The sequence below is a fragment of the Herpailurus yagouaroundi genome, unplaced genomic scaffold (assembly GCF_014898765.1).
Source record: "Herpailurus yagouaroundi ecotype Mexico unplaced genomic scaffold, PumYag 387, whole genome shotgun sequence".
NCBI classification, from domain to species: domain Eukaryota; kingdom Metazoa; phylum Chordata; class Mammalia; order Carnivora; family Felidae; genus Herpailurus; species Herpailurus yagouaroundi.
This window is the reverse complement of record NW_024412604.1, coordinates 1007332-1020685: the sequence shown is the minus strand read 5'-3', so window position 1 is coordinate 1020685 and position 13354 is coordinate 1007332. Positions and strand designations below refer to the sequence as shown.

At 63.5% G+C, this 13354-nt stretch overlaps 1 protein-coding gene across 1 annotated transcript in view; it reads right to left on the bottom strand.

The window, feature by feature from the left end:
- The window catches only part of PLXNA1 (plexin A1), a 43940-nt gene that overhangs the window by 6531 nt on the left and 24055 nt on the right, over nucleotides 1-13354 (bottom strand). Inside the window, exons 15-28 of the mRNA XM_040463286.1 lie at nucleotides 12338-12505; nucleotides 11758-11851; nucleotides 11309-11548; nucleotides 11081-11224; nucleotides 10544-10778; nucleotides 7949-8091; nucleotides 6173-6429; nucleotides 5835-5901; nucleotides 3151-3297; nucleotides 2883-3042; nucleotides 1989-2092; nucleotides 1640-1736; nucleotides 1106-1296; nucleotides 759-928 (exon numbers count right to left, since the gene is read on the bottom strand). Of these exons, the coding sequence (XP_040319220.1) occupies nucleotides 759-928; nucleotides 1106-1296; nucleotides 1640-1736; nucleotides 1989-2092; nucleotides 2883-3042; nucleotides 3151-3297; nucleotides 5835-5901; nucleotides 6173-6429; nucleotides 7949-8091; nucleotides 10544-10778; nucleotides 11081-11224; nucleotides 11309-11548; nucleotides 11758-11851; nucleotides 12338-12505 (2217 nt within the window). The remainder of the gene's footprint in view (nucleotides 1-758; nucleotides 929-1105; nucleotides 1297-1639; nucleotides 1737-1988; nucleotides 2093-2882; nucleotides 3043-3150; nucleotides 3298-5834; nucleotides 5902-6172; nucleotides 6430-7948; nucleotides 8092-10543; nucleotides 10779-11080; nucleotides 11225-11308; nucleotides 11549-11757; nucleotides 11852-12337; nucleotides 12506-13354) is intronic.

The following is a 13354-nucleotide window of genomic DNA, read 5'->3' as shown; positions in this document are numbered from 1 at the left end:
CCGTGGAACCCCTCAAGGAGCACAGGGGAGGCAGGCAGGAGCTGGAGGCCCAGGGTGGGCCCCAACAAGGACCGGGCTGCATCCCAGGCTAGGGAAGCAGCAGCACGTAGAGGCCAAAGTGTCAGGGGGCGCTGAGATCACCAGAGGACAAGGGAGGAAGATGCCAGAGGCCAAATGCACAGGAGCTTCTCTGAAGACAGGGCAAATGGTGCAGAGGGCACACGGTCAGACTCAGAAAGACAACATCCAAACAGGGCGGTGGCCGCTGGCCCCGGGGAGGAAGGGGTGAGAGCTTCAGGGGTGTTTGCTCTCACTGTCATATCCGCCCCGCAGCCGGCCAGCGTGGGCCCATCCGCCGCGCCTGCTTCTCACACAGCAGCCCACACTCACACAACTGCACACAGCCAAGCACATCCCAACACACATGAATACACATGCACGAAAACACACGCGCATGTCCACCGCCCCTGCCTAAGGCAGGTCCTGCAAGTCGGAGCAGGGGATGTGCCCAGACCCTGGGTGGGGGAGGCCACAGACACCCCCAGGAGGGGTGAGTCAGGAAGGCCAACCCGAAGAGCAGCTGGCCTCAGCTCGCAGGCAGTGCCGCTAGGGGGCCTCTCTCCTACGTCCCGGCCCCTGAGGGACAGCCTCCCACAGCCCCGCAGCCGCCAGCCCTGCCCGGCTGCGCCCTAGAGCTCACGCTCCTGCTCGCGGCAGCCTCTGCCCCGGGACGCACCAACCCCGTCCCCAGAACGCACCAGTTGCTCTTCCAGGTGTGGCGCACATCCGAGTCGTGGATCTGGTGCTGGTCGGCCTGCTCGTCCAGGAAGTCGAACATGTACTTGATGGCCAGTGGCAGGGCCGAGCCCCGGTGCGCCGTGCTGAAGATGGTCTCAAACAGGTCATCCACAAACTTCTGCAGCGTGCCCTGTATGCAAGCACAGAGCTTGCATAGCACAGAGCTCCAGGGGGGCCGCCAAGGTGGCCGGGGCGGCTGGCCGCAACCTCCGGGCCAGGGCGAGGATGAGGGCTTTGCTCTGGGCTTGGCTTTCTGAGGCCTGGGCCCGGCTGTCCCCGCGTCCCCACCCCCAGCCAGCAGGCCTACTTTGGTGGCCAGCAGCCGCGTCAAGTAGATCTCCGAGACCATCTTGCTGCCTCGGTCGCCCTCCCGCTGGTCCAGGTGGTCGTGATTCTTCACGAGGTGCCACAGCTTGGTGCCGCTCTCCAGGTCGGGTGTGATCATGGGCGTGCGTGAGCGGAGGCTGTCGGGGCTGCTGGCTGTGCGCAGCATGCTCTCTGCGGACACCGTGCCTGTCAGTGGGAGCCTCGCCACGTCTAGCACCCGTGCCCGCCCTGGTGCTAGCTGGGTGGCCTCAGGCCAGGCAGCTCCCCTGTCTGAGCCTCAGTTTCCTCATCTGAAAAGTGCAGTCAACAGACCCACCACCCTGGGTTGCTGGGGGACAGATGTGCCACGATGTGCCATCTGGGGAGAGTCAGACTCCAAATTTGCGGGAAAGGCCATGTTCAAGTGACAAGCCATGACAAAGCCCCCCCCCCCCCACCCCAGCCTGCGGCAGGGAGCACGGGGGAGGCATCCCACCCAGATCTGCAGGCCCTGCCCAGTGTCCCCGTCACTCACCGTATCTGCTGAGGGACTTAGTGAAGGTAGACGAGTTGGAGATGTTGTAGGCGGACGTCTGCTTGGGCACCAGCGCCACTGAGGACCCGTCCGTCACCTGCAGGCAGAGGGCCAGGAGATGTGTGACACACCCTCGGGGGCCCAGATGACACCCTCTTGCTGGCTCCGTGCCTGGAGGCCAATCACCTCAACACATTCTGAACCTCAGTTTCCCTACTAGTGCCCCTCCAGGGCCGTGTGGGGCCTCTGTATCCTCGTCCCCGAGAGGTCTGCCACCCACAGCCCAAGAGGCCTGGACGTTGCCTCGGGCCCCCAAGGGGAAAGGCCCCAGCTGTGGCCAGAGGATCACCTGGTAGTGAGCCAGAGTGTTCAGCCTCTTCCAGTCATTGTCGATCTTGGTGGTAACGTCCTCGTCCTGCAGGATGATGCGTGCCATACGGCCCTGGCGCCACTCTGCGGAGAAGGTGAGCGCTGGAGGGGCGGGCACCTGGGCAGGGGCCACCCACCCAACTCTCCCTCCTGTCACAGTGGGAAGGCCAGGCCTTGGCGGGGCAGAGCTTCCTGAGGACACTGAGTGAGAGGCCTCCAACGGCAGAATAAGGGCGAGATGAGGCCCCTCCCTCCCTCCAGGCAGCTCCCATCCGGGCTCCAAACAGGAGGCATGCACCCCTGCAGTTAACCCTGCATCCCTGCTGCCTCCCATGCCCGCTCTGGCAGCCCTCTGCCTGTTTCGGCTGCCCCTCCCCCCGTGGTACGCCCCGCCTTCCAGAGCTCTAGGCCCAGAGCTCAGCCGGGCATTTAAGGCCAGCGTGGCGCCCCACCCCTTAGCCTCTCAGCCACAGCAACCGTGGGGCTCCCTGGCCCTGGCCCTCCCCTTCTTCCTCTGACCCTTCTAGAGCTGCAGCTGCCCCTACCTGTCTGGCTCATGAGCCGGCGCAGCCCCCGCCCCAGCTCCCACAGCCCACCGCCTCCTACGGCACATGGGAACCCTCCCTGGATAGGGCAGCAGCCTCGGAAGTGTCCTTCCTGCTTCCACCCCTCCACCCTGGCTGGGAGCTTTCCAGAGCCCAGCCCAGACCACATCCCTTTCCTCAACACCCCCCGTGGCCTCCAGCACCCTCCAGACCAGCACCCAGTGCCTGGATTGTTACCTGTGGCCCCAGACACGCCCCCCGGTGCTGCCCCTCTGCCTCAGGCCTTGACACATGCTGCCAGCCAGCATCAGGGCCCCTCCAGGGCTCACCCAGGTCCATGTCCCCAGCCTTTGGCCGCTGGGAGTAGGGCACGCCCTTGTACACGGCGTCCAGCAGCTTCTCCTTAACCTGCGTCACCGTGTCACAGTTCAGTCCCTTCACTGGCACTTCGGGAGCATTCTCGTTCTCGGGGTTCACACAGTTCAGGGTCTGCGGGCGGGGAGGGGCGCGGCGTCAACCCCCAGCTCTCCTGGGGCAGGCCGTGCGGGGGTGCGCCGAGGGGCCGGGGCTGGACGGGACGGCTGGGCTCACGCTCACCAGTGTCTTGTAGTCGATCTGCTGCCGGATGAGCTTGTCCTCACTCAGGGAGTAGCGGGCCTCACCGGTGATGGCGTCGATGGGGCCCTTCTCCATCTGCTGCTTGATGGCGCAGTAGAGCATGAAGAGGGGCTCTCCTGCGCACTCCTGTAGCAGGCGGACGGGCGTCAGGGGGTTTCCAGGACACGTCGCCCCTGCCCCGGCCCCCCCCTTCCCCCCCCCCCCCCCCCCCCCCGCTTCTGGTGCGTTTGTGAGCACGCGTCCCACGAGGAGAAACGAGCAACGTTTCCAAATTCTTTCTGGGAGGCAAGGGGAACCCTGGCTCCAGAGCCCAGTGAAGACTGTGCAAGAGAATAAATAACTTAAGCAACAGCCCAGCTGCCCCTGAGAACTTCAAAGCGAAAATTCTAATGGGGCCTCAGCCACGAGGGTCAGGAGCACACGGAGAAGAATACCATGTGGCCAAGCCACCTTTCCGCCAAAAGAAGATGGAGGCCAGTCAACTCCACCCTGAAGCCTCCCCCCACATCAGGCCTCAGTGGGACCGACACGCCAGCCCCCAGCCCCACTCACCAGAGCCAGACCGTGGCAGCCAGCACCACACCCAGGATGGAGCCCAGGCTCCCAGTCCCACCCCCACGGCCCGAGGCCTGGTGGACCCTATGCCACACAATGCTATGTCTGACGGTGATCTGTCAGATGTCGGGGGCCCACTGCCCCTCCTTCCACTACTTGAGGACACAAGGCCAATGAGGTCACAGGTGCAGACTTACTGACCCAGAGCAGCAACTCACCGGCCCCGCGGGACCTGGAGTCCACGGCCAAGACAACCCGAGGTGGTCCATCGGCACTGGGCAGAAGTCTGCTTTGCCCCTGCCTCTGACCACGTGCCCTCGAGCTCCCCACACCGCAGCCACCAAGGCCACCTCCTACTCCTCCAACCAAGTGTGTCCCCACCTTCTGCACCTGCCCGTTCCTACAACCAGAAATTCCTCCCTCAGGCCTTCACTGTGGACAGAAGCAGCCCGGGGCCAGTCTCGGGTGCCCCTCCTTGCCACGGGTATGGGCGGGTAGCCCCAGCGTGGCCACCTCCCCCCTTGTGGCCCTGGGCCATCTCCTCGTGCTCAGCACGCTCCCTCACGTGCACAGTGAATCAGAAGGGGGAGCACTCCAAGTAGATCCGGCCTCCCTCTCCCTCTGTTCACTACACCCTTATCCCCACCCCTGCACAAAGCAGCACCAGCCTGCGAGCCCAAAGCACCACCCGCAGACTGCACCCCGCCCCCCGCCCGGTCCGTCTGCCTGTAGTGTCCTGTGGGGCCTGACCCGCCGCTGGAACCACACACAACACACACCCAACCTAGGTTCTCAAACCGTATGTCAAAATGAGACCCCTTTCTCTGGGTGTGCAGAACTGGGGTCAGACAGGGAGGCACTGAGACAGGCCTCAACACCAGCTGTCTGCACTCTCTAACCCTTGCTTCTCTTGGCTTCTAGAACACAGCCTAACGAGCACGGAAGTATACCAGATGTGGTCTGCACAGAACTGCGTTTTTACGGGAAATGCACAACTCCATCACCGGCTACGATAAGGTCACTTTGAGACTGCTGTTGTCACCTCCTGCTGTGGCCCCCACTGCACAAGCCTCAGCCAGGCTCCCCCAGACCACTCTTGCTGGACCTGGCACCCATCTCAGGGCCCTTGCTCCCTCTGTCCGGCTAACTCCTTCCCTTCCTTCAGGACTTTGCTCAAATCCCTCGTCCCCTTGACCCCCTGCCCCTCTTGCACCTGTTCCCATTTCCAATCCACACCTCTCTCCCCAGTCAGGACCAAGAATTTGCTCTGGGCAAAATTCAGCCCCAGGCCGCCTGTGCCAGCACGACCCCTGCCACCCAGCAGCCACTGGGCTGCCCATGACCTCGGCCACCTGCAGAGCATCAACCAGACACCAGGCGGGGCACACACAAACCATGCACACCGGGCTGCACCAGGGCCCCACCAACCCCCACCTCTCAAGACTGTGGGCCCGTCTGCCAAGCCTTCAGATTTTAAGGGAAACCAGACGCTTGGGTCCAAATCATCTTGTTTCTAAAGCACAGGGGACCAGTCCAACTACTTACACTCGGAACAAAATCCACCAGGGCCTGTATGTAGCCTCTGCCCCACTCTGAGGCTGGCCACAGGCCTTCAGGGCTCGTCTCCCGAGGGTGGGGGGGCTCTCCCCAGCTGCAGCGGCCTGTCTAGGCAACCACAGAGGAAGCCCAGACAGCCACCCTCTCCCCACGACAGGGGCCAACGGGAGCCCCCAGGAGCCTCGCCAGGCTGGCCAGCACCAGGTGCTGCCCAGGTGTCCTCTCCATCCTTGGCTCTGGGCCATGGGCTCAGCTACAGAGACCTGGGCTTGTATCCAAACTCCAGCTCAGCCAGATGCCAGCCGTGGGCCCCCAAACAGATCACCACAGAGGCTTCGGGGCTGGGCGAGGTGTGGACAGCCTCCAGGAGGAGGAAAGAGGCCAACGGACACATGTCCTTGGAGAGTTCGTGCTGAGACATGATGAGCCACGCTGGACTGAGACCCCCACCCTCCCCACCTGCCTGTCCCGCTCTCTCCCTTTTCCCTTGAACCCATTCACCTGCCTGGCACCCTGCCTCAGACATCCTCTCCTCCCTGGCACCCACCTACCTTCAGGAATTTGTATAAAAGGAAGGTAAACCAGTTGGTCAGCATCTTCTCCGCCACTGATTCAGTCCTGGGGGCACAACATGGACAGGGGTGGCTTAACTAGGGCCGCTGTGCCCACCCCATCCGCCGCCCGTGGAGCTGAAGGTCAGGCCCCGAGAGGCACCCCAGGCGTCAGGCAGCTGGGGGACTGCCATGGAGACCCCAGCCCCTGCCCCCAGAGCCAGGCCTCTGAACAGGGACAGCTCTGCCTTGGCACCGATGGGGGCCAGTGCGGCGTGCCCCGGAGTAGGATCCCTGTGCCTGACGCGACAGCTAGGCCCCCGGGCCTGTGGGCTCACCGCCGCAGCAGCAGCTTGGGGTGGTTCTTGCTCTCCAGGTTCTTCTCGATGAGGTCGGACAGCAGCTGCTTGAGCACACCCGTGGCATACTCCATCTCGCCCTGCAGGGCCGTCATGATGAGCGAGGCCACGTTCCCGCGGTCTCGCATGGAAAAGCTGCGCTGGGCCTCCAGCGTGCGGATGAAGGTCAGCAGGAAGTGCTTCTTGGTGAGCAGCTGCCCGAACAGCGTCAGCGACTTTTCCACGTTGGCCTGCACCTGGGGGAGGGGCAGGCCACAGGCCCACTCAGACCCAGAGGGACACCCGGCCTGGATGCAGACCTTCTGGCTGAGGGGCTGAGGGCAGAGCCAGAGAGCAGGCCTTGAAGGCGGGGGACACGTTGCCCTGACAGGTCCCTGGGCCTCAACTGTCCTCGGCAGAATGGATATGGCCCGGCAGCTGAGTCGCCCACCACGGGCACAGACCAGGGCACACCACTGTCAGTGGGAGGTGGAGAACCAGGGCCACCCTCTTTGCAGCCACACTCTGGGACGGCCACCTCCTGCAGCCCTAGCTCTTGTAGCTAAGAGAAAGCTGGACTCAACCACCCATCTGCTGGGCGCCAGCAAAGTATGGCCGTGGTCTCACTCTGCACCCACAACCGCCAAGGCAGAAACCACCTTCCCCCCTTCACAGAGGAAGACAACGAAATCCAGAAGAGAAAGAGGCTTGTTCAGGGCCACACAGCATGGAAGTGCGGGGGGAAAAGGATGGAACATAGGCATGGCTGGCTCCAGGGTCCCTACTCTCTCTTATCTACACCAAGGCTTGTCAGTATAGGAGATTCCCCACAAGGCTATACCAGAGGCTGCCAGGGACACGTGCTCCCAGCCCAGGCAGACAAGTGACAAGACCCAAATAGAATGCACAGTCTACGAGGGCAGCAAGACCAACACGGTGGATGGCAACATTGGGAAACAGACCCGGTAGAGCACGTGGAACCCTTGACGTGGCAGCAATTGCAGGGATGAGGAGGCGAGGAGGTGATGAGCAGCCCACGGCAGCCCCGGGCCGGAGCCAGACTGACAGGAAGGCCCGTTCGGGCACAGCAGAGGAGGGAATGCCCAGCCGACAGAGCTACGATCGGGAGTGGGTTCACCAACATACAAAGTGTGCAGATGGGACCCCCTCAGCCGGACAGCATGACCAGGCCAACTTACCGAGCCCCCTGCCTGTTCCTAGCTGGGGCCTGGGCTCCTGGCCTGCCGCTGGGGGCCCCGAGAGGACTTTGGGGCCAGCCCTCTTGCCCTCAGTAAGCTCATGCCAAGAGTCTGAGCACTGCCAACACCTACAGAGCAGAGCCCGGCTCTCTGAGCGCCACACACTCACCCCAAACGCCCATGCAGACTCTAGCTGGGCACCCACACCTCCCAGCATGCACGGCAGCAGCCCCCTGCCCAGAGAAGCTCGGCATCCACAACCAGCCAGGAGACGGGATGGGTGAGCTACAGGTGGTACCCAGTGTGCTAAAGGACTTCGTAAAATAGAGGCAGGCCCCAGTGAGCCCAGGCCCCAGCCAAGGTGGCCGGCTGGGATGAAGCCTGGCCCTGACCCCAGGCGCCCGCCAGGCACATCCCCCTGCCACTGCCGAAGCACTAAAGGAAGCCAAGGGTCTTGCCTCCCAGTGCCCCCACCCGACAGGTGTGAGCCACCCCCCAGGGTTCCCAGGCCACCCACCAGGACCCAGGAGCTCCAGGAGCGGGCAGAGGTGCCAGCGAGCCCCAGACGACAGCCCACCTCCATCTCCTTGAGCACTGGGTGGTCCTCAATCCCGGGGAAGAGCACCCGCATGGCATATGTCCGGTAGTCGAGGAACGGGATGCCGGCACCATCCAGGTCGTTGGTCAGCTCGTGGATGTCCGTCTGCAGCTCTGCAAAGGCTACAGCCAGACGAGGTGTCAGAGCAGGTGCCCAAGAGCCCCAGCGCTCCCACCCGCAGGGCCAGGCTCATACTCTGGCTCTGCTACTTGCTGGCTGGGTGACCGTCCGGAAACTCCTCAGTTTTCCCAGTCCAAACACACAGATAAAAACTCTCTGTCCCTCTGACGTGTCACAGGATTAACCAAGACAACAGCAGAGAAGGTACTCAGCCTGGGGCCGAGGTGGGAGGGGCTCCTCGTATCTAACGCGGGCGCTTGGGGGCCAGGAGACTGTGGGTGGCGGCTCTCCCCACCACCCTGGGGGGCACATCACCCCGTGGCTCTTCTGTCTCAGCTTCTGGTAAGAGAAGGGATGGGGCCAGGTACGAGAGGCAGGAGGCTCTCCCTAGGCCCCGAGCCCTCCACGCCACCACATGCATGAACGCTGACCGCCGGGCCCTCTACACTACCCGACCTGCTCCAGGCAACTCTGCTTCTTTCAGAAACAAAGGCAGGCAGGGCAGGGGCAGGCCTCAACAGAACATTCCAGAGCTGTGAGGTGTCTGCTCTGCAACAGCCCGAGGGAGGCACTATCTGATCCGGAGCCAGAGGAACGCTAGACGGGCTCTGGGGGATGGCTGGCAGGTTTAATTCAGAGCAGGGACCTTCATCTGCCGGGGACCGCTGGCCCTGGAGTGCTTGCCGGCGGCTGCACCCACATGGTGCCGGCAGATAAAGGCCCCCTGCACGCTGGCCTCAGCACATGGTTGCCTCACCCCCAAGAGAACCCCACCTGCAGAGTTCCTAATCCTGGCCCCCGCCCGGGCCACCTGTCTCCCACCCAAGCCCCACACACCTGCCTGGGTCCCATGGGACTGGTTCTCAGCCAAGCAGAGGTCCCGGGCAAACGCGACACTCTGGGCTGGGTGGAGTTATGAACAGCCCAATACCAGGCCTGCAGCAGGCCTGAGGGTCCCATACAGCAGTCACCCACCGGGCCTCACACTCTGTCTACCACTCGGCTCCCTTTCCTCATGCCCCGAACAGGTGCACTCCCACCACCTGCCTCCCAGAGCTACGGGCTGGCCATCTGCAAAAAGTTGGATCCCTCACCTGTCGATCGCTGTTAGTGCAGCTGTATCCACCTCTCGTAACAGCCCCAACTTCCCTGAGGAGGCGGCAGGCCAGGGGCCACGAGGAGATGGGGGGCCATCCCAGGCTGGTCCGGGGCCCTGGTGTCACCACCTCACACCAGCCAGAGAAGCCGACCAGGTTCAGGGACGGCCATCACCGGCCAAGGCTGCTGCCTGCTGCCTAGAGCCCCGGGCACACACAGCAGCTGAACCCACCCCCTCAAGCGGCTGCTGCGCAGCCCAGGGTCTCCATCCTGGGCCACCAGGGAGGGCTCCGCGCAGGCCCTGGCCTGAGCGCCCACCTCTCTGCTGCTGGCACTCAACACCCATGCGTCCACCCTGTAGCAGCAGCACGCTTGACACACGAGCAGGTGTGGCAGTGTCTGCTGTGCCAGGGATGAGTCTGTGACTGGGCACACTGGCCTCTCTGGGACCCACAGGACAGAGATGGGGCGCCATCCCCCCGTTCCAGCTTGGGGGCCGCCACCCTGGCCTTTCCCGCAGACCCCTGAGCCCACAGCTCACACTTCTCGGACGCCTGCAGCCTCTGCCTGCCAGAACCCATCCCACTCTCCGGGGAACCCCCCTCCTGCCCTTGGGGTCTGCCCACTCTCCGTTGGGGGCTTCAGGGAAGTGGGGCACATGACCAGGAGTGGCGTCAGGGATCGGGCAGAGCTGGGCCCAGTGGGGAAGCTGAGCTTGCCCGTGGTGCCAGCCCCGTCCCCACAGGGAGAGACGCCTGAAGACACAGGAACCCGTGCTGGAAGTCAGCCGCACTCCGGACCTTCCCTGCACGAGAGCCTACACAATGTCTCCCTGCCGGAGCCTCTCTGAGCTGACTTCCACCGCTCACACAGCAGGGTCATAAGGGACACATGCCCCTCCTTAAGAGGCTGGGCTGTGGCCCAATTCCCGAGAATTCCCGAGACAGCCCCTCGAGGACAAAGATCAGTGCCAACCAAGGTCTGCATGTGCTGAGGGCCTAAAGACAGGGCCCCTCCTTGGTGCCGTGCCTGGCCCCACAGACGGTCACCACGCCCATCCTGCTGATGAGTAATCTGAGACACAAGAAGGCTGGATGCCTGTTCAAGGTCCTGCCACCAAGAAGGGTCATAAATGCAGGTGCTCTGGCTCCAGAGTCTGCGTCTCAAGCAGCACTCACGGAGGCTGTACTCACCCCAGAGCCCGTCAGGCCCTCGCCCACCTGCCTGAGACCGAGCATGGCACAACAAAGGTGTCGGCAACGTTGAAAACCAAGCAGAGTCAGTGCAGAGGACGGGGCCTGGCTTGCAGGTGGCAGCAGCTGCAGCAAGGCCCCTCCCCCCCTCCCGGCCACGCACCTTCCTTGCACTCCAGAGCCACGCGGGACTCCAGGTTGTCCATCTGTAGCTGCAGCCGCTTGAGGGTGCGGTCGGCGTCCCGAGACTTGCGCTTGTAGGCGATGAGCACGGCTACGATGACCAGCAGCAGGAGGCCTCCACCCCCGCCAATGCCAACGATGGCAGGCAGGGTCAGCAGGCTGTCCGAGTACACCTGCAGCATCCCTGGAGAGAATTCGAAGCCACCAGCCCGGACCTGTGGGTGGGGGTGCAGGCTGCTCAGGAAGCCCCTCACCCACACGGAGCTCTGGAGGGCCCCTGGTACCACGCTCGCTGAGTGGCGGGAACGTGGGGAGTCCGGGCAGGTGCTGCGCCCACCCAGGGGCACCAGGGCTGGGCAAGGGCTGAGTTGGGCTCCATCTGGGCCACAGGTGAGTCTGGGGCTCAGCCACAAAGTTGGCGTTGCCCTGGGGAGGCAGGGTCAGGGGGTCAAAGGCAGGTGCCCAAGAGACCAGAGCTGGGGCTGGATCACGCATGATGGGCGGGCCGTGGACGCACCGTGACCTTGTGCTGCCCCGTGAGGTTGGGGGACTCGCAGAGCAGCTGGGTCTCTGACACGGTGAGGGCGCAGGGTGTGGAGCCGATGAGCACCGTGTAGTTGAGCCGCGAGTTGCCGGGCGCAGGTGGCAGGAGGTTCCGGCCCTGTGGGCGTGGGCATGAGCCAGAGAGCCCCACTGCCCCGCAAGCCCCGCCACCCAGTGCCACCACCCGCTGACTCCGGCCCACCTTGAGGATGAGTGGGGAGCTGGGCTTCAGTTCCAGGAGGCCCGTGGGGCTGAGTGGCTCCAGCACAGGGTCCGGGTAGTAGAGGAAGGAGGAGGAGTTGAGCACCAGCAGGGCACGCACGTCATCCATGATGAAGCCCAGCTCATCTGGCCGCTCCCCCAGCTCTGGCGGGCTACGCGTAGGGTTGTCCACTGACGGGGCACGGCACACCATGGTGGTGTCGTTGTATACCAGGCAGCTCTGGGGACACAGGCACGAAGGCTGGGCTGGCCGCTCCCCGCAGAGTCAGACCCCCCCCCCCCCCCCCGCCCAAGCAGGGCCGAGGGGCTGCGGCCTCTCCTGGGTAGGTAGGGTAGGCTCTACCCGGCTGGGTAGGGCCGCTTCCTTCCCTGGGGTCCACGCACCCCCCCACAGTGGCACGAGCTACGAGGGATCCCTCAAGGACTCACGTTCTCCCTCTCAACGCCTCCATACTTGGCGCGGATGCGGGGTTCACGGACAGTGGCCAGGTTGGTGCCTGTGATGGTTAGGAGGGTCCCTCCGCTAGAAGACGGAGTAGGGGGTCACAGGGGGAAGATGGACTTCTGCCAAGGTCCAGCGCACGTGGGTCGGGCCAGACACTCCAGTCTGCCCCCCGAAGACAGCTCACAGGTTAAAACCCCTGTGCGCTGGACCTCCAATATCGGCCACCACATCTCAAAGCAGACAGGGTCCCCTGTCCTGAGAGGGCGGCTCTGGGCACCGTGAAGAGTGCAGCATCACAGAGCTTAGAGAGGAGTTTGTTTCCTCGATTAACACGGACACCAAGTTGTCACATCCAAGGCACAGCAGTGGTCTCCATCTTCGCTCACTTTTCCTTTATTCCGCACCCACCCCCAGAGACAGACTCGGGCAGCACAGAGCAGGTGCAGCCACCCCTGCCCAGGCTGAGAAGCAAGAGAGAGAGGTGGGTACAGGAGCTCCACCCTCAATGGCACCACACAGGACCGATGGAGCTGCTGGGGCTCGGGGCGGGCTGGGGGGGCCCACCTGTTGATGCTCCACTCAGGGTCGATCTTCAGGATGGTGGGGTCCTCCGTATAATTGTACTTCACCTCAGGGTTGGTGAGCTGAGCACGGTTGATGTTGATGACGATGGGCGCACTGCCGGGGCTCTGCCCAGGGGGCGTCAGACACCGGATCTCTCTGGAGTTCCTCCTAGAGGGGCCAGGGGACAGTGAGGGCGCAGGGAGGTGCTGGAGCTTGCCTCTAAGGTGGGCTAAGCGTCTAGGCTCCATCACAGATAGGTGTGTGGGCAAGTCACTGGACCTCCCCGGGCCTCGCCTGCCCGCCTGGGACACAGAGCCACCCGAGGCCCTGCTCCTGGTCGCTGATGACTGTTACAGCCACTTTCCCATCAGCCCTTCTTCAGGGCCGGGGGCATGTCTCCCAGAGGGCCATGCTCAGCACCAACTCTCGTGAAGGGATGCCCACACCCTGCCCCACCTCCATGCTGTCTCCTGATCTGAAAACGGAGCCACCCCAAGCCTGGGCCATGAGGAGGCAGAATGAACCGGCCAGGGTGGTGGGGGCGCTCGGTCACCCCCGCCAAGCAGCCAGCTGGTCACCGCCTGCACCTGGGTCCCTGTCCCCTCGGCTCCTTCAGCACAGCCAGGAGGCTCCGCAAGCCGCCAGGCCCGCTCCTGCGGCAAGGCTGCAAACACCGATAATTAGTCTGATAGCGGATAATTACCGCAGGAAAATATTTAAAGGGCCGTTCCATTATCATCCCTAATCTAAAATTATCCACTTCAAGCCTCGGGGCTTTTGTCAAGATTTCGTTTTTCTCTCTTAAGAAAATTTTGTTAAATACTTGTATTCCCAAGGGATCCCCCTCACCCCAGAACAGGGCAGTTGTGCCCCCCTCCCTTGGGTCCAGGCCCGCCCACTCCCCCAACACTGCCCACCCTGCCCTTCCCACTCTAGAGGTAGCCTGTCTCCATGGTAACACTCTCCGCCTCTGGTTTCCATGGTGATCACCCCAACCAGGCTCTCCCACCCCCCCCC